This window comes from Rhinolophus ferrumequinum, chromosome 6 (assembly GCF_004115265.2).
Source record: "Rhinolophus ferrumequinum isolate MPI-CBG mRhiFer1 chromosome 6, mRhiFer1_v1.p, whole genome shotgun sequence".
Classification (NCBI taxonomy): domain Eukaryota; kingdom Metazoa; phylum Chordata; class Mammalia; order Chiroptera; family Rhinolophidae; genus Rhinolophus; species Rhinolophus ferrumequinum.
In genome coordinates this window covers 97,385,978-97,408,135 of record NC_046289.1, presented here as the reverse complement: position 1 = coordinate 97,408,135, position 22,158 = coordinate 97,385,978, and the positions used below count along the sequence as shown (strand labels likewise).

Genomic DNA, 22,158 nt, shown 5'->3' with positions numbered 1-22,158 from the left:
TGAGCCTGAGGGCAGGAATTTTAGGCAAGTGAAGCAGGAAGAAGGGGTGGGGTCTTGCCTTCCCTCTGCTGACGGGGGCAGAAGGATCAAGGCCCAGCACGTGTACATGCCGACTGCAGCCTTCCCCTCTTCACTTCCTGGAGTAAGTTGTTCTCTCCTCTCGCTGACATTCTGTCCTTTGATGTCCCCTCCAGGACTGGGCTCTGAAGCAGACATGAGCCTGCATGCCACCTAGGAAACTCTCAAGGGAATAGGTACAAGCCAAAAGCAAGAGCTCACCTGAGGTCCCGTGACAAGTTCTTGGCCAAGGAGGCAATGCCTTCTTTTCTTCAAAGGGGAACCATGGTTACCTCACATCCCTCCCCTGGCTGTGGCAGGAAGGAAGCAGGGTAGGGTTGCCCAGGCAGTTCATGTGGGCAGCTCTCTTTCTCCTCCAGCCACAGAGCATACCTAAATCCCTTGCCACCTCCCCGTGGGGACTGGGCCCAGAGCCCAGGGGGCACTGCTCTCCCCAGTTCTGTCCTCATCCTCTTGGCTACTCCCTTGAGGACTTGTCCTGCACCTCCAAACTCCCAAACTGCCAACCTCCCCAACACCAAAGCCGTAAACCTGAGAGTCAGCCATCATTTCCTCCTCTGCCTCAGTCCCATACCCACCAGGATTTTAGTCCAGTTAATTCTTCCTAAATGTCTCTTGAGTCTGTCCATTTCCAACTGCCCTGGCCCAGGTCACCCTTGCCCTTTTCCTGTATCACTGATTTTCCTGCCTCTAATCTTTCGCTTTCCAATATTTTCTCTGCATGGTGACAGCTTGTGAGATCTTTCATAAGACAGCAAGGACTAGATTATTTTGCTTAAAACCCTTCCCTGGATCCACATCGCCTTTGGAATACAACAAAGTCAAATTCCTTGTCGTGGTTTTCACAGCCTGCCCTGATCTGGCCCCTGCCCACCTTTCAGTTCCATACCCTTCCATTAAACAAACAAATAACCTGTATTACATCTGGTGCACCTACTAAGACGCAGCCATTGTCATTTTCACCACAACCCTGGAAGGTAGGACCATGATTCTCCTTTTTACTCATGTGTATTGAGGCTCAGAGACCTTAGAGAAGTTGCCAGTGATGGAGCCAGGATTTCAATCCATGTCTATGTGACTCAAGTGATTTGTTATACCCGGGTTGCCTCTGCGCCAGGTGCCCACCAGAACCCTTGCTCCTTCAGACTGGCAGGTCCCTCTCCATACCCCAGGCATCTGGAGTGTTCAGCCTCCAGCCCTACCTCTCCCATTATCGTCACGTGGCCCAGTGACCCCAGTCCTATAAATGACCCCCCAGGTCAAATCTGCCTCCTCCATGAAGCGTCCCCTGATCAGCCTCTCCAGCTGGAGTCAGCCCTCTCCCTGAGCTCATTACCGTGCACTTCTCCTAAGGCACTGCTCACTCTGTACCCCATTACTTGTGTTCATGTCTGAAGAATAGAGTCGAGCAGCGCAGCACAAAAATCATGGACTTCAATGTCAGACAGAACTGGGGGAGAATTCCAGCTCAATCACTTACCCACCATGTATTCTTGGACAAGTGGTTATCCTCCCTCAGCCTCAGCCTTCTCATCTATACTATGGGGACAATGGTATTACTTTGCAGAGAGGTTGGAAGGAATTTAGAAACAACGTATGTCAAGTGCCCCAGGAAGGTCCTGGCGCTTCCTAGGTTCTCAGGAAATGGTGGCATTATCTTCCCCTCTGTGAGCCTTTGAGGACAGGGTCCCCAGGGTCATCACTGTCTCCTCCGAAGGACCCATACTGAGCATGTTCACAGAGTTCAGGAAAGGCTGGCAGCATGCCCCAGGGGTGGGAAGCCTAGGTGCCCAGCCTCTGAGGTCTAGACTCTGCCAGGTCCCTGGGAAACATGTACGTACCACCTAATGCCCACTCTTCATCAGAGGGTGGTGGGGGGGGAGGAGGAAAAGGGCATTCTCCAGAGCACCGATGAGCTCCATCTTCCCAGAAACCCAGCCGGGAGGCAGCTGCCATGGAAACCACTGCTGTCACATGTGCTCATCACTCTAGGCTCCAGAGAGAAATTCTCAGGATCTATTTAAGAACTAATAAAATAATGATGGTCTCGCTCACCCTCACTGCCCCCAACCTCAGGCTTCTACCCTTCTTCCCTTCTCCCTCTCCACTCTCCTCCCTGCCTTCCTGCGTCCCCTTCCTGATCTGTTATCTTCTCGTTTCCTTCCCATCTCCACCAGTATTTCTCTTTCCTTGTCCCTTTCTAGATCTGTCTCTTACAGTCTCTCATCATTTCTGTCTTCCTGTGTCTCTTCATCTCTCCCTGAGTCTCTGTTCTCCATGGCTCTGTCTCTTGATCTCTGCTCCACAGTCACAGGTGGCCATGCCCAGGGATGGGTCCTGTCCTCTTGGTCCCTGATCCAGGCCAGCCCAGACCTGTCCAGCTTGCCCTGATATGCTTGGATCGATCTGTCATCCCATCTAGACTGCAGCCTGAGTCCTATCGGTGTCTCGACCCCCACCCACAGCCTGGTACACTGCAGGTGCTCCATCACCAGCGGGTGGGCGTGTCAGAGTGTTTAAGAACCTGAGCTTTGGGTGGGAAGGAAATTGCACAGATTCAGGCTTCGTCTGTTTTCCTTCCTTCCTTTCTTTTTTTTCCCCATAAACCCTCCCCACTCGCCCACCCCCAAATTTGATCCAAAGGAAATTGCTCAACTGTGACTGCCAGGGCGTTACCATGGTTACTGGGTAGCACTTGTGGCTATGGTAACAGGAAGCTGCCTGTTGTCTTGGCAACGAGCACATTGGTAGAGGATGGAGTGGCCCGTGATTGGTGCAGAAGCAGTGCATTTCCTGAGGGGAGGGGGTCAAATCATCACCTTCTCAGGCCAGATGGGCATCAGTACCCCTTCTCCATGACCAGGAAGGCCGCTGTTCTTTCCTTCGGGCACTCAGCTGTCTGCCCCCCAACAATAATTTCTCACATCCTACGCACCCAGCTCTTGGCAGTTTACAAAGACCTTTTGCGTCCCCATTATCTCATGTGATCCCCACAACACCCATGAGAGGAAGGTGAGATGGGGATTCAATCATGAATTCTCTTAGGGGGGTTGGGGGATGGGAATGTGTGGGGTGTATATTGACAACACCTAAGAGCTTTTACAAATTCAGTCCCCCAGTTTGAGAGTCTGATATGGTTCCCAGGTACTTCTTATCCACTCCTGATCAGGGAACCCTTGAATTAAAAGGTGAAATTGGTTGGTGGGGGAGGGTATGGGGAGGAGTCAAGCTGCTTTTCAGGTTTATATCTTGGAGGACTGGAAGGATCAAGTTCAGGCAAGACGATGAACTCTGGTTTGGGTGTGTCCCGTGGAAGGTGCCAGTGGGCCTTTCTAGTCAGGATGTCCAGCAAGCAGCTGGGCACTTGGGTCTACAGCTCAGCGGGGAGGGAGGGCTGGAGATGCAGAGCTCTGAGTCATCCCTGTGGGGACAGTAGCTGTGCTGTGGGGTGTGGGTGAGAGTATCCAGGAAGAATAGGAGGAGCCGAATGAGCAGGGCTGAGAAAGACGCCCTGGAGAACCCAACATCGCCAGGGGAAGGGGGGCCCAGGGAGGGGACTGAGGGGTAAACACAGAAGCTTGGGGAAGCTTTTCCCCATTTAACAAATCGAATCTGAGAGACGTTGGCTTATTGGAAGTCATACAACCATTAAATGGCAGAGTCGGGGATAGACAGCGCTAAGTCTGATTCTCAGATGGTTTAATCTAAATGACACATAGAATTACATTCTCAATTTGAGGCACAAAACACAAATTTGCAATATCATGTTTACGCTCCCACCCAATTCCTCTCACCCAAAGCCTTTAAGGGAGTCTAGGAGCCAGAGGCACAGGCCTCATGTGGTCCCTGCCCGGAGCCCAAGGCAAGAGAATCTCCTCAGCTTCCACAGTCCGTCTTGCTGTTGACAACGAGCTTCCTAACACCCAACCCTTCAGTTTTCAGCACCTTCTAAATTCCTGGATTTAAGGCAGAAATCCTGGAGAAAATCTGTAATCCCAGTGGGAGAGGGGTAAAGTACAGAGTTCAGAGGGGCCAGGGCTTAGATCCTGCAGAGTCCGGGGGTGGAGAAGCTGGGGGTCCCTATGGCCAGGCAGTCATGCTGACTGGAGTGTTGGTCTAATGTCTTTCAGATGAATCGTCCAATTCAAGTGAAGCCGGCTGCCAGTGAGGGCCGAGGAGGTAACTTCCCTGCCTGATGGACCTCAGCGTGTCACCTGTGTAGGGGATGATGGGCCCACTCCAGGAATCAGTCCTACCCATGGTTTATTACTAGAGACTCCCTGGGTCAGGGGGACAAATGATGTCCAGAGTTGCTCAGCACCAGAAACAGCTAAGCCATCCCAGCTCAAACTAAGAAGGGATGGGGTCCAGGATCCCTAGACCCAGAAGAGGCAGGAAGAGCTTAAACCAATGCTGCAGATAGAAGAAGGGAGCTCTTGCCACCTTGCCCCTCGAGAGAGTTCATTCCTGTTTTTCCAGGTTCTTCTTTGTTTTAAGAACAAGGCTAGAGTTACTCTCCTTTTCCAGATCCTTCTGATTGCAGAGAACCCAGTCCTCTTGAGGGTGAGGCCACTCATTCCCTCATTGCAGTTGCCTGGCTACTCATGGTCAAAGATGAGACTGGTACGACAAACTTTGTAGGCCATATTAAGGAATTTGACTCTAGGCTGAAGACCATAGAACTACTTTGAAAGTTTTTTAGCTGCATTGCTGGTGCACAAAGACCAATGCTTCTTAAGAACAGGAGGGGTTGAGAGCTTGCTCTTTCAGACAACCAGCTGCATTCTGGCCGCTTCCATGCTGGAAAATCAGTGCTGGCTCCTGGTATCAGTTTTTGGTGTCTTTCTCACTTTTGGGTCTTATATTGCTTGTCACCATCCCTGATGTCTGCTGACTCTCTCCCTTGGATAAGATTCTCCCTGCCTTACTCAAGATCAGCCATCATTTTGTTAGGTGAAAGAAGCTGCCCAATGTCACGGAGACAACGGAACCCAGTTGACAGACATTTATTAACCCTACTAACTCTGCACACCCTCTCAGACATCATGCTCAGTACGAGGGCTTCTGGTAGCTTCCTGGTTCCATTGTGGAGTTCTTTCCTCCAAAAAATCGTACTTTCATCCTTCTAGATTCTCTGACCTCTGATCTCTGATTCTTAATTTCTGGTCAAGATGTTACCACCCCTACTTTGCCTCGAAAAGGTATTTCCAAGCTTCCTCCTCCCCTCCACACACACATTCTCCTTTCCCGTCTCATTCTTTCAATTTGTAAGAAGTTTCAGGCTGCATACCAAACCTCTGGGTCACCTGTCCCAAGAATTTCTGCTCCTTGGGGAACTGTTAGGCATCAAGGCTATTGTTGGCCATCTTCTATGCCCCGCCCACAAACACTAGACGTCCCACAGCTGAGAGTCCTGTCCTGCTGAGAGTACCTGAGTGAGCTAAGAAGCAGACAGGTTGGGATGCCATTTATTCAACCATCCAACCAACAACTTACTCCACATTAGGAATACAGATGTGAGCAAGGCAGACCTGGCCGCTGGCCTCATGGAGCTCTGCACTATGAGAGGATGTAGACAAGTCAACAAGGGGTTACAATTCAGTGTGATCAGTGCTTTTCAAGTCCTGGGGGTACTGTCAAGACACAAACAAGGGGCAACCAGCTTAGTCTGGGAGGTCAAGGTGGGCTCCCAGAGGTAGAAGTATTTGAGATCTCTAGGACGAGCAAAAAGTAGTGAAACAGAAAAAAAGAGTAGGGAGGAGAAAGTGTTTCAGGCTGAGAGAATAGAATGTGCAGAGCTTAGAAGAACATCAAGCAACTTGGAGCCTGGTTTAGGAACTAATTCCACAATGCTGGGGGCACGCCTGCCGTTTGGAGTCCAACATCTTGTCCGGGTTGGGGCAGCTGCACAAAAGAAGCTTCCATGCTGACAGTGCTTCTGCTTGGCCTATGTCCTGGTCATCTGGGCCCTAACCAATGGCATCAGCCTAAGTTTTACCGTTTTTCTCTTTCTTTTTGTACAAGTGTTTCAGGTGTCACATCAATGGCAAATTCTGTGCACGTGGCATCTCACCTCATTACCTGTTTATATTCGAGCAGCTCAAGAGAGCAGGACAAGCAAATCTAGCTGAAAAGAGATCTGCCTGGGCAGTAGAATTCATAATTTTAGTAGTGATGTGTTACACAGATATTTCTTAAGGAGCATATATACCACAGATGGCTCTTAAGGAGCATATACTCCAAATGCATCCATGGATAATCCCTCTTGCAGCTTTGGATGGCAAGATCTCTCAATTCCGCCCTGCTCCCGCTCAGCGTCACCAGATGTTCCCTGCCACATATTTGGGAGAGAGGAGGCATACATGTATTAAGTCTTCTTGGAGAACAGTTGGGCCTTTATAATTTATGAGTATTTTACTACCAACTGATCTGTGTTACATAATCTTGTTACTAATCAAAATGTTTTCTTTTTCTTCCATGTTGTCATCTCTCTCTTCCAAAGTGAGTTTAGCTCTCTGCTGAATTTTAACACAAATTAATGTTTTAGAAACTTAACTTTTAAGATGGTGTTGGATTTTGCTTTTGAAATGTAACATCTGACACCAATGTGGGACATCTTGTCCCATTCAAATCTTATCTCTGTGATCCCAGACATTCTGTAAACATTCAGAATTAATGATCATACCTGTCCTGATATATTTAAGCCTGTGAGCCTGCGTGTTTTTTATTCCTGAAATTAAATCCCTTAGTTTATGATAGTTGATCAATAATGATTTCTATATCTGATAAGAATATTAGGATCAATGTAGACATGATCCAAAGATTATCAAGGCAAACATAATCTTCCAAAAGTCTGCCATTTTCTTTTGGAAGGGATTACTAGATTTTTCTTCCCATAAAATAGGGATCACCAACTCAAATTCTATAGGAGTCAGGTAAGTAAGCCTAAATGGGTGAGACAGACTATCATGATTTAATAAAAAATTTACATTTTAGTTATATTAAATGTTGGCAACTAACTCAATTTTTTAAGTAGAGCAGCATATGAGAGTCTAACCAAACCTATCAGGTTTGCTTCTTTGGCCCAAAGACTTCCATTTTTTCATCTGCCATACAGAGTTTTCTATTGTGCACACATGAGCTTTTAGACAAAAATAGTTGCTTTCCATTCTGTCTCTTGAATTTTGATTCAGGATAGTATCCCTAGTGCAACAGGATAGTATCCCTCTTATTTTTAATCAATAGACATGAGATTTGTGGTTGAAATAACCTATATTTTGAACACATTGTATATTGCATTACTTTTAGAAGTCATGGGTAACACGCACATTCAATGCTTACAGTGCAATAACAGTAGCAACACAACAGGGTCTGCCTAAGAGGAGATGCTAGGCTCCTCTTCTTCCATGGCCATGCCCTGCAGCTTTTCCAGCACTCAGAGCATCAGATGGGCATCACGTCCTCACGGACTATATTGTAGCAGCCTTTGAATGTATCTCAGCCAGTTCCCATAAATTCTGCAGCTAAATTCATACTATTCATATAGTCCATACTCCATGCCTATATTTTACGTCTGGGGGCACGGAACAATATATTCTTAAGGGAAAAATGCACCTAATTTTCCAAAATAAAATTATCTCCTATTATATTAAAGGCACTATATATGAGGTGTGATCAAACAATACGGTGAATGTTTAAATTAAAAAATTTATTACAGTAAAAGACACATTGCCATTAATCCCCCTCCAAATACTCCCTCTCACTTTGAACACACTTATCCCATCGTTCTTGCCACTTTCTGAAGCAGTTCTGGTAGTTATCTTTTGTGAGTGTCTTTAGTTGCGCTGTCATGGCTGCCTCGATGTCCTGGATCATTTTGACTTTGGGGAAGAGCCAGAAGTCTCATGGTGCCAGATCCAGTGAAAAAGGTAGATGAGGACACACGTAATGTTTTTATTTGACAGAAATTGCCGTATACCAGAAGCGCAGTGTGACACGGAGCATTGTTATGATGGAGGATGATTTATATCACACTTTAAAACCACCTTCTCAGAGCGGCCGGTTAGCTCAGTTGGTTAGAGTGTGGTCCTCTTAACAACAAGGTTGCCGGTTCGATCCCCACATGGGCCACTGTGAGCTGCGCCCTCCACAACTAGATTGAAACAACCACTTGACTTGGAGCTGATGGGTCCTGGAAAAACACACTTAAAATAAATAAAAGTTAAAAAAATTTTAAAAAATGAAAAATAAAACACACCTTCTCTCAATCGTACCTCACACCTGACTGACTGCACCAAATAAGTTGAAACTTGTCACACACTGTTACTAAGGTTTGACTCTCTGCTATCCGTTATCTGTATTGAAGAACCCCGCCTTTCTGTTGGATGGCCATTGCCAGCAGCATTCACTGTATTTGCTGATTACAACGGAAAGGCTCCATGTCACACATCACTTCTGGTACGGCAATTTCTGTGAAATAAAAACAGAAATACAGTGTGTCCTCATCCACCTTATTCCTGATCTGGCACCATGCGACTTCTGGCTCTTTTCCAAAGTCAAAATGATTCAGGATATGGAGACAGCCACGACAGCGCAACAAAGACACCCACGGAAGAGGACTTCCAGAACTGCTTCAGAAAGTGGCAAGAACAATGGGATGAGTTTGTTCCAAGCGAGCAGGAGAATTTGGAGGGGGATTAATGGCAATGTGTCTTTTGCTGTAATAAATTTTATTTTTAATTTAAACATTCACCGTAGTTTTTTTTTATCACACCTCATACTTTAAACATATGTAGTGCCAAAAACTTTTCCTTCAGCATTTAGATTTATTTGAATGTGAACACTAAAATGTTTGCCTGGACAAATATTTAAGGTTCGTGTATTTGAAAATGTTAAGCACAAATTATATGAGGCCAGAGCTAGAGATCCCCAAATCCCTCACATTATGGTAACTAAATAGGTCTATTTTATTTGCTCTTCAGCACGGAGACTGTGGTTGATATTTCCTAGCTTACATTATCTCTACTGTGGAAGCACTAAAAATAAGTTAAACTGTAAGTATCAATCTTATCGGAAAAGCATTTTTTAGTCCTAAGGCAAAATCTTCAAAATCATTGAACTCCTGTATTCTTTCCTCTGTTTCAAATTTCATGACATAAAATCAATAAATTCATAAATCACAATGGTGATTGCTCTGCTTGTTCCATTCCCCAAATTTGCTGTATTTTTTTACTCAGCAAATATTTATGTATCTAAAATGACCAAGGTACAGAAATAGGCTAAGTAATCAATCCATGCACTCTTTTCCCCTTACTTTTTAACTCTAAAATTGAAAACATTTTCTGAGGTGAGGAATCTCTTTTTTAATCTTGAAGTTTCATTTAACTTGATTCTAAAATCCAATTATCTGTTTTCATATAAACCCTCTTATCCCCATCCTATAATTGTTTAAGTAATTTCTGCCTGAATTTGCAAGGGTTTGTTAAATATTAGCCTGAGTTTTGAGTAATAGACATATACTAGTATCTGACTAGGTGAGCCATCTTTTCCAAAATTTTTCTAGGATTCTATTTGATTCAGCGTTTAACAACTAAACTTTGAGTTGAAGTTAAATTTTGAGCTAAAATTTTCAGAATTTCATAAAAGTGGGACATATCCTCTGACCAAAATCAAATAAGGACCTTAGTAACAACAATTCTGTTGGTCAGTTGACACTCATATCTATCTTCAATTAAATACTTATTTAATTCTAAACACTGTTCTTCCAACTGACTGGATATGTTTCAACAGTACTGCTTAAAATTTTACTCAAGTTAATGTTTCACTTCCTGAAATGCATTCTACCTATGAAGGTAAAGAGAGCTGCTTCCCTTCAGTATGACTCAGAGCAGGTCACCCAAAGCTGATCGTTTAGGCCGTGGGCATGGCTGAACCACTGACAAGCCCTTCAGGTACAGGTGTACAGCTTGCAAAAACATGGAAGCCCAGGCTTAGTTTCCCTTTCTTACTCATCTCCTGGCTTTCCTGGATCAGGAAAAAGATACAGTTCTTTATTCCTGATCTGGCACCATGCGACTTCTGGCTCTAATTTCGAGCCATGCGACTTTTGGTCTAATTTCATATTTTTCAACTATCCTTAAAGCTCTTTTTATTTTTTCTATATTGTGGTAAAATAGACATAACAAACTTTACCATCTTTACCTTTTTTAAGTGTATAGTTCAGTAGTGTTCAGTACATTCACATTGTTGTGCAACCAATCTCCACAACTTTTTCATCTTAAGAAACTCAAACTCTGTACCTATTAAACGGTAATTCCCCACTTACCTGTCCCTCCAGCCCCGGTAACCACCATTCTACTTTCTGTTTCTCTGGATACCTTGTACAAGGGAAATCATGCAATATTTGTCTTTGTGTTTGGCTTATTTCACTTAACATAAGGTCCTCAAGGTTCATCCATGTTGTAGCATATGTCAGAATGTCCTTCCTTTTAAAGGCAGAATAATATTTCATTGTATAGGTCACATTTGTTTATCCATTCATTGATTGATAGACATTTGGGTTGCTTCCACCTTTTGACTGTTATGGATAACACTACTGTGAACATGAATGCACAAGTATTTCTTTGAGAACTTGATTTCAATTCATTTGGATATGCACTCAGAACTGGTACTGCTGGATCACATGATAATTGTATTTTTAATTTTTTGAGTAATCACATACTGTTTTCCACCGTGGCTATACCATTTTACATTCCTACCAACAGTGTACAAGGGTTCCAATTTCTCTACATCCTTGCCAACAACATTAGTTATTTTCTGGATTTTTTTTGTTTGTTTTTTGTTTTGTTTTGTTTTTGGATAGCAATCATCCTGATGGGTGTGAGTACTACCTCTCTGTGGTTTTGATTTGCACTTTCTTAATTTGTAGTCTTGTTGAGCATCTTGTTGGCCCTTTGTATATCTTCTTTGGAGAAATGTCTATTCAAGTCTTTTGCTCATTTTTAAGTCAGCTTATTTGGTTTATTGTCATCATTGAATTGCAGGAGCACTTTATACGTATATTCTGGATACAAACTCCTTATCAGATACATGATTTGCAATTATTTTCTCCCATTCTGTAGGTTGCCTTTCCACTCTGATTGTGTCCTTTGATGCACAGAGTTTTTAATTTTGATGTAGTCCAATTTATCAATGTTTACTTTTGTTGTCTATACTTTTGGTGTCATATCCAAGAAATCATGGGCCAAATGCAAGGTCATGAAGCTTTTCCCCTATTTTACGTCCAAGGGTTTTACAGTTTTAGCACTTATGTTTAGGTCTTTGACCCATTTTCAGTTAATTTTGGTATATGATTTAAGGTATGGGCCCAACTTCATTTTTCTTGTGTTTTTTTTTTTTGCATGTAGATATCCAGTTTTCTCAGCACCGTTTCGTGAAAAGACTGGTACTCTTGTCAAAAGTCATTTGATCATATGTATGAGGGCTTATTTTGGGCTCTCTAGTCTATGTCACTGATCTGTATGTCTGCCGGTATGCCAGTACCACACTGATTACTGTAGCTTTGTACTAAGTTTTAAAGTTAGGAAGTGTGAGACCTCCAATTTTGTTCTTTTTCAAGGTTATTTTGGCTATTCAGGGTCTCTTGAGATACCATCTGAATTTTAGACTGTTTTTTTTTTCTTTTTCTGCAAAATATGCCATTGGGATTTTCATAGGGATTGCATTAAATCTATAGATTGTTTGGGGTAATATTGACACCTAATGATATCAAATCTTTCAATCCATGAACATGGGGTGTCTTCCATTTATTTATGTCTTCTTTAATTTCTTACAGCAATGTTTTGTAGTTTCCTTTTGCCTCCTTGGTTAAGTTTGTTCCTAAATATTTTATTTTACTTTGATGCTTTTCTAAGTAAAATTATTTTCTTAATTTGCTTTTCAGATTGTTCACTGCTAGTGTATAGAAACACAACTGACTTTTGTTTGTTGATTTTTTATTCTGCAACTTCACTGAATATGTTTATTAGTTCTAAAAGGTGTGTGTGTGTGTGTGTGTGTGTGTGAGATATTAAAGCTTTTCTTGAAGTTCGTCATATCTGGCCAGGAGACTGTTTGCCCTGGATATTAGCTTCATTCAAGTTTCCAGTCTTCCTTGGATCCTTATGTTTCAGTCACTAAGAACATCAGTGGAGATGTTCTGCCACCAGCAGGACCTGCTGGGTTGGTATTTGGAGGAAAGGTGGCACAGTATTTTGAGGATGTGTAAGGTGGTTGGCACCCCAGTGCTGAAACCTTGCTTCTACACTATTCCTATAATCATGACTTCCCATCAACATTGAGGTGAGTGGGTGTGAGGGACCTAGAAGCCAGAAACTTGATTACCTCAAAATTCCTCAGGGTCAACTTGAGGCAGAGACTACTTTCTTGAATAGCATCTCGGTGCCATTCCTGGGGAAGATGAAGCAGACTGATTCTGACGCTGGGCTCTCAACCCCATCATTCGCTGCGTTAGAATCCCTGAGCTGTATGACCAGCTGCACAAGGCAGCTTCATTGATATGGGCCTCTGGGGCCCAAACAACTTGGTTTGGGTTCAAAAAAAGCATTTGGTAGAAGAGCAAGGAGTACACATTAGTTGCCAACAGAAAAATGCAGTTATACCATTCAACTGTGTGTCGTTCCTACTGTGTTTTAATGGCACATTGATGTTATCTTCCAATTCCTCCCGCTTCAGGAAGGTTGAACTTCCTCTTTGATATTCTCATATTTCTAGGGACTCACTCACCACCCATGGGATGCTTTTATTTAGACATTTCTGACCTACCTCTTACAGACTTTTCTTTTTTACCAAACTGGTAGAGTTTGACCTATAGGAAATTGAATTATCTGAACTAAATCTCATCATCATTTCTCCCTGGCGACATTGATCAGCTCTCCAAATATTCAGGGCTGTGGATTTGAGGACTATTCTCAGGGGTCTGGCCTGTACTTCTCATTTACCAGGGCTCTTAAGTGTATCCCACCACTTTGGGATCACCTGAGGCTTAAGATCACTGTGACCCAGGTCATCCTCTTGTCAAACACCATTAAGGTCCATGTACAACAGCAAAGAGGATACTAGGACTCAAGGTGACACCTGGGAAATGGGCAGCACAGAGCCCAGCCTACACCCTGGCCTCATTTCAATTTCAAATTCTGTACAGCCCTGTAGCCCAGAACTATAGAGTCCATGCCTTATCTTGGAAATGGAAATTCATAACTTGGGAGACTCTCACTGCAAAAGATGGATCACAGAATTTGATCCTGACCTTGAATTTGATCCTGACCTTGAATTTGATCCTGACCAGAATTTGATATGACCTTGAACTGACAAGCATCAGCACAAAAGAGCAACAAGAAAAAGAGCAGATAAAGGATCAGACCACCGTCCACACAACCCTCTTTTCCATCCTGCGGGCTCTATCTCAACTTTGACATCTCTCTTCCTACCTAGGATGCTGGTCATGTAGCATGACATCTTATCTAGGTACCGTCAGCATCTTGTAGACCCTACCCAATGACACAACTGGGCTATAAATTAGGGCATCATGAAACCCCTTTTAAGCTTTGGAACTCTGGAGGCCCTAGGATCTTCTCCAGCCTCTCCTGGGCCTTCTGCAGCCAATGGGCATACTTTAGTGTCATAGCTCAGAATAGTGACACAGTCTTCTGGGGTTTGATTCCCTGACCAAATGAGGTCTGTCCTCCAATGTCAAGGCAAAGCTGCCAACATCATACTAGTCAAGAGATTCATGAAAAACCTTTCCTATCTTCTCAGGTTCCTGAACAGGATGATCTCAGATCCTTCTTCATACACCTTCTGGAAGTCTATTCCCTATCTTTTAGGTCAGTGGTTTTCGAAAGACTTTCCTTGGAGTCCCATCTAAGGGGTAGTAGGGGAAGATGAAGCAAGAGGAATTCCAGCACACACACATCCCACACTTCCTTCACTGACTTCAGTCAGAGAAGTTCTGCTTTTCTCTTATATTTTCAGCTTCATCCTAATATTTTTGTAAGAACAATGGGTTCAATAGCCTTTTTAAAAGGTTGGGAAACAGTGATCTGTTCCAAGGGCACTATTCTATGGCTAACACTCCAAGAAATGAAGCACACCCACTGATTGTGTTCTCACCACAGAAGGTCGACACCTCCTCTAGAATTCTGGCCACAAGACCGTTAGCCATCCTTTTCCCCTCAGGATCACTGGGCAGTAATCCTCTGGACAGATTCTGCTGAAACACACAATGCCTGTCCCATATAAACCGCAGCCCTGCACCGCCCTCCCCACACACACACACAGAAACAGCATCGACACACAGACACCTTAGTGTACCCAGAGCAGCCTACACTGAGCCTTCAGGTGCAATATGGACACTCACACATAGCTTTGTTGGAGATTCCCTCCACTGCTAACTTTGGACAGTCTGTTCTTCCTTTTCACTGTCACCCAGGCTTCAGTCTATGACCCTTACCAGCCTTGCTCCATTGCACTCACGATCCAAGAAACCCCATAGGCCTTGCCAAGCTTATAAAGGATGTAAAGGAGTTTGGGGTGGGTTTTCTTGGGCTCCAGGATCTCAAAGGTGAAGCCTGAAGCCAGATTCCCACCCACTTCTTCTCTCCCAACTTGTATCACCCAGATAAAGCCCCACACCGAATTCAGAGACTTCGCTTGGTACAGAAAGGAGCAGGGCTTTGGCAGCAGGCCCTGTGGGCTGGGCCCCTCTACCCCAGGCTCTTGGATAGTGATCCTGCAGCCTGACTTGCTGCATGTGCACCTAAGTCATGGTCTCTAGCCCCAGCTCTCTGCCTTTCTCCACAGGACACAGGCCCAGCTTGCAGCCCCTTTCCTGGAATCTCTGCCACTCCCAGAGGAAGGGTGGACACAGTGAGGGATCAGACATGTTCTCAGGTGGCCTTCCAGGTCTAGAGGCAGAACTTGTTCTCCCATAGCATGAACACCTGGAGCAGGACCAGGGCAGAGGAAGTCAGAAAGGAGGCAGCAGAGCTCAGTGAGGGCCCTGGCAGCTCAATGAGGGAAGAAGTGGTGGAGGTGGGAGGTAAGGAAAAGGGTCAGGGATTCAGCAAGTGTAGTGGGAAAAATGTTAATGCTGGAGGCTCAGGAACCCAAGCTTACTACCCTCTTTCAGCCTTTGGGGGTTGGGGGACACCCAGGTTGAGTTTGGTGCAAGGGGTGGGGAGTAATCATTCCAGAGCTCAGTGTCTGAGGATGAGGCAGTATGCTGAGACAACTGCTTCCGGTGCTGCTTTTTGACCCAGAATACTACTTGATCTGAGCAGGAAGGGGCATTGATTCTAGCCACTGCCATCAGGCTGAGCAGCAAGGGTGTACTTCTCTTCTCCAGACCCAGTCTGAATGCAAAGGCTTTCTCTGAGGACCCCCAACCTTAACAGGGCTCATATGGTCCAAAATAGCCTTTCCCAAACTCTAAGAACAGAAAGGTCAAACATATAAAAGATGTATATCAGGCTCTACCCAACCACGATAACTGAATCACTTTCCACAAAGACAGCAGTGAGTCTTTCTGGGTTTTTCCAGGATCTGGGTTTTCCTGATGGAAATCTGGGTTGAGTTGCTTTTCTCCAGATGTGTCTGTAGGTGGTCCTGCCCTGGAAGAAACCCAACCTTGTAGCGCCAGGACCTCCTCACTTCCTAAGTCTCTTCCCAAAGCTAGGCTGCGGTGCGCTACCTTCTTAAGTTCCTCCAGCTACTCTAGGGAGTCCAAGAGGACTTAGGTTCCCCAGGTCACTCCTGGATTTGTCCCCAGAGGACCGAAAGCTGTTTGTGGGGATGCTGGGGAAGCAGCAGGGTGAGGAGGACGTCAGACGTCTGTTCCAGCCCTTCGGCCACATCGAGGAGTGCACTGTCTTACGGAGCCCGGATGGCACCAGTAAAGGTGACTTGAGCTGACCCTGGGATTTCCTGGAGACCCTGCCTCACTCTGGGCTACATGACCCTTTGGCCCCTGTGGCCTGAGCCACCCAATCCCTCTATCCTGCCCCAGGCTGTGCCTTTGTGAAGTTTGGGAGTCAGGGGGAAGCTCAGGCGGCCATCCAGAGTCTGCACGGCAGCCGGACCATGGCGGTGAGGGCGGGCGCGGGGGCCGAGGGTGAGGCCAGTGGGGTGGGGACGGGCTCCTCCTCCGCACAGACGATCAGTGAGTGCCCCAGGAAAGGGCCTGATGGGCAAGGTGCTCAGCCCAGGACTTAGGGCTGAGGTCTGGACAGGTCACGGTGGCTTCCCCTGCCCTACCCAGGGCGCCTCATCCAGCCTCGTGGTCAAGCTGGCGGACACCGACCGGGAGCGCGCGCTGAGGCGGATGCAGCAGATGGCGGGCCAGTTGGGTGCCTTCCACCCGGCACCACTGCCGCTTGGGGCCTGCGGAGCCTACACCACCGCGGTAGGTGCCGGGCCTCCGCAGGCGCGACAGGAAGGCGGGGGCCAGGCAGGGGGTCGGGACCCAGAGCAGCTACCCGCCGCTGGGCCCTCCACACCCGCCCTTCTTCCCTCTCAAAGATCCTGCAGCACCAGGCGGCCCTGCTGGCGGCGGCGCAGGGTCCGGGTCTAGGCCCGGTGGCCGCAGTGGCGGCACAAATGCAGCACGTGGCGGCCTTCAGCCTCGTAGCGGCGCCGCTGCTGCCCGCGGCAGGTACTGCGCGCAGGGCCGGGCGCGGCTGGGAGGGGACCGGGAGCCGGGCTGCGTCCTGACAACGCGACCTCCTCCGCCACCAGCAGCCAACTCCCCTCAGGGCGGCGGCCCTGGCTCGCTTCCCGGCCTCCCGGCGCCCATCGGGGTCAATGGATTCGGCCCTCTGACTTCCCAAACCAACGCGCAGCCGGGCTCCGACACTCTCTACAATAGCGGGCTCTCCCCTTACCCAGGTGGGCCCCCGCTCCGCCCAAATCTCCCCGAAATGGAGTGGGGAGCGGGGGGGAAGGGGGGGTTTAGGGACTTCTCCTCGTTTCCTGCCGCCTCTCACTCCACCCTGCCCGCCAGCCTGTCTTCACTACGGCCTCACGCCCCTCTCTCCCCAGCCCAGAGCCCCGGCGTGGCTGACCCCCTGCAGCAGGCCTACGCTGGGATGCACCACTACGCAGGTTTCACTGGGCGCTACGCGGCCTGGGGCGGGGGTGGAAGGGCCCCAGAAAGGACTAGGAAAATTTGGGGGGGTGGGGGGTTTAGGCTCTCTTCTGAGGAGTTGACCGTCTCATCCCTCTACCCCTGGCCCCAGAACGACCTCTCTAGGGGTGAGGGTTACCATGAACTGGACCGAATTGGTCAAAGATGGCCAGGCAGATGGGACTCTACTTGGGAGATGGATCCTGGGGTTCACTGCCCACTCCCACCTCTGTCTCCAGCAGCCTATCCGTCGGCCTATGCCCCAGTGAGCACAGCTTTTCCCCAGCAGCCTTCAGCCCTGCCCCAGCAGCAAAGAGAAGGTGAGGGACAGGGGGCTGGAGATCAGAGCCTGGTGGGGCTGGACTCAGGGTCCCTCCCCCTGAACCAGCCCGCTACTGTTCCTGCAGGCCCGGAAGGCTGTAACCTCTTCATCTATCACCTGCCTCAGGAGTTTGGTGATGCAGAACTCATACAGACATTCCTGCCCTTTGGAGCCGTTGTCTCTGCCAAAGTCTTTGTGGATCGAGCCACCAACCAGAGCAAGTGTTTTGGTGAGCAGTGCCCCAGCCCTGGACTTTTCCCACTGCCAACTCTGAGATTCCCTACAGACCCTAAGATTGTCCCTCCATAAGTCATTGATTCCCAGAGACTGGGTATATGGCATAAAGCAGGGTCACAGACGAGTGACGAGGCTCAGCCCAGACAGCAACAAGTCTAGTTCAGGATCATCTGGAAAGGTCAGGTGTCTGGAAGATATTTAACCAGGTCAGGCTTTAGAGTCCAGCCAGGGCAGGAGGAGTCTGGATCTGGGACCAGAGAGCCCCTCCAACTCCAACTGCAGTTCAGACGACCAGAATGGGAGCTGTGGAGGGAGAGAATCAACCCATGCTACTGAAAGACAGGGGAACTCCCTGACCAATACACAAACTCAGAATTGCTTCCTGTCCTTCCAAGAATCACCCTTTTAGGAAACTCAGGCCATTTGTCCATGTAAGTATGAGCATGTGTCCGTGTGTGTGTGTGTCCGTGTGTGTGTGTGTGTGCACATGCAAACAATGGAAGGTGGAAGGATGTATGTTTGATGGAACTGGCCTGAGGGGGCAGGGAGAAGACGGGGCTGGTCAGAGAGAAAGGAGGCCCTGCTAAGCAGAGTTCCCAGCTAACCTCTGCCCACCCCTCAGGGTTTGTTAGCTTTGACAATCCAACCAGTGCCCAGACAGCTATTCAGGCCATGAATGGCTTTCAAATTGGCATGAAGAGGCTCAAGGTCCAACTAAAGAGGCCCAAGGATGCCAACCGGCCTTACTGATCTGCTCTCACTGACCAGCCACAGAAAGGTGAGTCCTTGGTGGACCCCAAGTAGATGGGGCCTGAGTGATGGAGGCCCTCTCCCTTTTGATGTTCTTTTTGGGACATTGGGGCACCCATCTCTGAAAAAGTCTGGGAGAGAAAAGCCAGCAGTTTAGGAGGAACCCCCTCAGTTGGAGATGTTTTTCCTTCCATCCAAGGACTGAGATAAATTAGGCAACATTCTTTGCCCCATCGTCTGGGAGTGACAATTAACAGCAAGATCCAACCAGTTAGTTCTGCTCCTGGGATAGCCGCAGCGGGCCATGGGAATAGAGAACTCCTGCTGAAGGAGGGCAGAGGGATGGAGAATGAGACTAGAAAAGTAGGTTTAGGCCAGCTTGTGAAGGGTCTTAAAGGCCATGAGTTTGGACTTTATCCTGAAGATGGTAGAGAACCATGAGGAGTTTAGGTGAAGAAAGGACACAGTGTAAGGACTAGGTAGTGTCAATGAACACGGAGAGGAGGAGAGAAGCAAGTATGCTGAAGAAGCAGCACCTGCGGGGCCTGGTGGGTGATGGGGAAGGAGACGCCAGGCTGTTAGGTTTCTGGCAGGGCCAGCTGCCTGCGACTTTTAGAGACTTGCTATCTCAGATGGTCCTCGTGGCCCTGCCTCACTTGAGCTAACCCTGGGAGCCCTCTGGGATGGGTGCTGGGCTGAAGTCATGTGCCGAGGACCCAGAGTCTGGCTTCAGTGAATCAGGCTGCTGCCTTGGCCCTACCATAGCTCTGCTCTTCTGGAAGAGAAGCCCAGCCACTCACTCAAGCCGTCATTGATGGGGCAAGCTGCTGTTCTTGTAACCCTCCAGAGTTATTTTTGCCTCCCTCCTCCCCCCCCTTACCAATTCATACCAACAACAGATACCTAAGAGTGAGAAGAAGGAAAGGAAAACACAGAAGCGCTTGAGCAGCCCTTCTTGAAGGAGCAGCCGCAGCCAGAGGTGGATTGGACCCAAGACCGACGCCTGGGGCTCAGGCCACTTTGAGGATTGTTTTCAACACAGGAGTTGTGCTGTGCCTGTGGCTAGAGCTCAGTCTGGCAAGGCAGCTGAGGCTGGCTGAGGACTGACTGTCTAGGGGAACCAGCAGGGGCCCTTGGGGGTGCCAAGGGCTTCTCCGCAAGGGAAGCCCAGATTTACTTCTTTCAAAATCATATCATTCCTTAGAGTTTAGGGACCAAAGGACTATTGCTTTTTTAAGAATATATATATATATATATATCTATATAAATTAAAACAAAGAAAAAAAACAAAACAAAACAAAAACTCACAAAAGACAGTATAGAGTCTCATAAAAGCTGCCTTTAACTATCCCTAGGAGACAGGGTGAAGGAGACCTTTAAAAGTCCCAGCCTAGGCAGAAGGGAGCTGTGGGAAGTTGTTCTGTGTCTCATTCTCTCTTAAACCATCTCCCCACCCACCTTTTGAAGATAATGAAGGACTGAGGTATAGGCTCAGACGCAGGTAACAAGAGCGTTACGGAAGCAGTGAACCCACAATCCCCAAACTCCTGAATAGGCCTCGGGAGGAGCTCTGGCCCCCCAGACAGGCCACCTAGCCAGCAGGAGTGGGAAACACTGCTTCCCCAGGCAGGAAGAAAGAGGGAGTGGGGGCCACCCTAGCTTTTCCCGTCCCCTTCCAGGTAGACAGAGGTCATGCCTTTGGCTGAGCCGAGATACCGCCTGTGTCCCCCTCACCTTGAGCCAGCCCCATTATCCCCTCACTCCAGGCCACCTTCTGACTCAAAGTCTAAGTTTGCCCACCTGTAAAGTAGATTCAGGATATATGTAGAGGGCTGTGACAACAGACTTGGAAGGTTTGCTACTGTATATACTGCCATTGAAAAGGGGATAATTTTCAATATGTAGAAGCTTCAGAATTTAGAGGTCCCTCTTTATACAGGACCTGGGAGGGAAGTAGATGTTTTGCCAAAATACTTCTTCATTCCTTTAAAAAGTACATCTTTCCTATGCAAGAGTGTCTCACATGTGCTTATCCAAGGTGCTTCTAGATGGTGAGCAGTGTTCAGCTTAGAAGTGGTGTGTGCTCTGTCTGTCTGTCTTTGTCTGTCTGTTGTATACAGTGGGTGCCATATAAAGCTGATCAATGGTGGTGCTTTCTGCCTGCTTCTGTGAGATGGGCAAAAGATTTCAGCTTAGAACACCATGACTCACCTTGCCTTGGTCAGCCTTTTCTGGGCCTGCAGGGCCTTGCACATATTTTTCCCCAGAGGACAATTTCTTCTCCACCCCGTAGACATGGATCAAACTAGTCCGGGGTCCCAGCTGTGTGGTGGGCACTCTGATCCCCAGGTGTTACTGAGGCTGGAGGCCTCGCATCTGATAGCACATCAGACAGTAAGGATGTGGGGTGGGGTCGGAGGGTTCCTCCTTCATGACAGTTTCTAAGAAAACTTGTTTCCACCTGTTCCTCTGTCTTTGACTCGTTTTTGGAGGGAATGGGATGAAAAACAGATCCGATAATAACATTACCAGATAAGGTGCGGTGTATATCAACTAATAATTTCCAACTGAGAAAGGAACCAGTGTCGAGGGCATCTGTACATCAGCACAGTGCTGACACATAGACTAACCACCCTGGACAAAGATGGAGCTATATAGCACCTGCACATTCAAACAGATATTCAGATGGAGGTATAGTGGCCCTTCGGTACTAGGTGCTAAGCGCTGTGCTGGGAGCTGGGGCCCAGGCATGTGCTAAGTACCCAAAGTTAGGAGGAAAAACACACCAGTCATGTCGTTATAGTGGGGGACCGCACAGGGTCTGTGATAACAAGAAGGAGAGTACTAATTCAGATTGGCAATTCAGACTTGACTGGAGATCAGAAAAGGTTTCCTGAAGGAAATGAAAGGAGGGAGGGGTCTTTGAGGTTGAACTGGGACAGCTGCATCATTTTGATACATCATCTTTATTGCCAAGAAATAATCATAGTTGCCATTTATTCAGTGCCTCTTACGTGGAAGATAATGGGTACCAAGACCCTGTTCCCATTCCCTGAGCCTTAACTCATTAAGTCATGTTAAAACCCTTGAACCAAAATGGCATTTAAAAGTATTTTGCTTTGTGGTTAGGGGCGGGCAGATTATGCCAATGCTGCAGGGGTTGGCAAGGTCAAGACCAGAAGTCAGCAAGCTATGGGCTATGGGCACATCTGGCCTGCAGTCTGTTTTTGTATGGGCTACAAACTAAGAACGGTTGTTACGTTTGTGAAGGATCGTAAAAATAACACAAAAGGGAATATGAGACCGAGACGATATGTGGCCCACAAAGCCTAACGTTTTTATCTGATCCTTTAGACAAAAAGTTTGCTGACTCCTATAAGATCAGGAAAGACTTGTAGAATGTCTAATGAGTTTGAACAACATGGTGTTTGTGTGTCTGTTGTGTGTGCATGTGTTAGTCTCAACCTCTTCCGCTGCAAGTGTCAAAAACCTAACTCAAACATGTTTAAGCCAATAGGAAATTGATTGGCTTACATAACTGGCAAATCAAAGGATGTGTCTGCCTTCAGGCATGACTGGATCTAAGGGTTCA

At 47.2% G+C, this 22,158-nt stretch overlaps 1 protein-coding gene across 9 annotated transcripts in view; it reads left to right on the top strand.

Moving 5' to 3' along the window:
• CELF6 (CUGBP Elav-like family member 6) overlaps positions 1-21,091 on the top strand; it is a 30,144-nt gene extending 9,053 nt beyond the window's left edge. For 2 of the 9 annotated variants that reach the window (XM_033109353.1, XM_033109361.1), the window contains 10 exons: positions 4,209-4,257; positions 15,905-16,033; positions 16,142-16,221; positions 16,394-16,537; positions 16,654-16,786; positions 16,870-17,019; positions 17,173-17,235; positions 17,497-17,808; positions 18,439-18,594; positions 19,466-21,091. In XM_033109353.1, coding sequence (XP_032965244.1) covers positions 4,209-4,257; positions 15,905-16,033; positions 16,142-16,221; positions 16,394-16,537; positions 16,654-16,786; positions 16,870-17,019; positions 17,173-17,235; positions 17,497-17,808; positions 18,439-18,566 — 1,188 coding nt within the window. In that variant the 3' untranslated portion in view covers positions 18,567-18,594; positions 19,466-21,091. The remainder of the gene's footprint in view (positions 1-4,208; positions 4,258-15,904; positions 16,034-16,141; positions 16,222-16,393; positions 16,538-16,653; positions 16,787-16,869; positions 17,020-17,172; positions 17,236-17,496; positions 17,809-18,438; positions 18,595-19,465) is intronic. The other 7 variants (XM_033109358.1, XM_033109357.1, XM_033109356.1 and 4 more) reach the window with 7 other exon arrangements.
• The last annotated feature ends 1,067 nt before the right edge of the window (positions 21,092-22,158 follow it).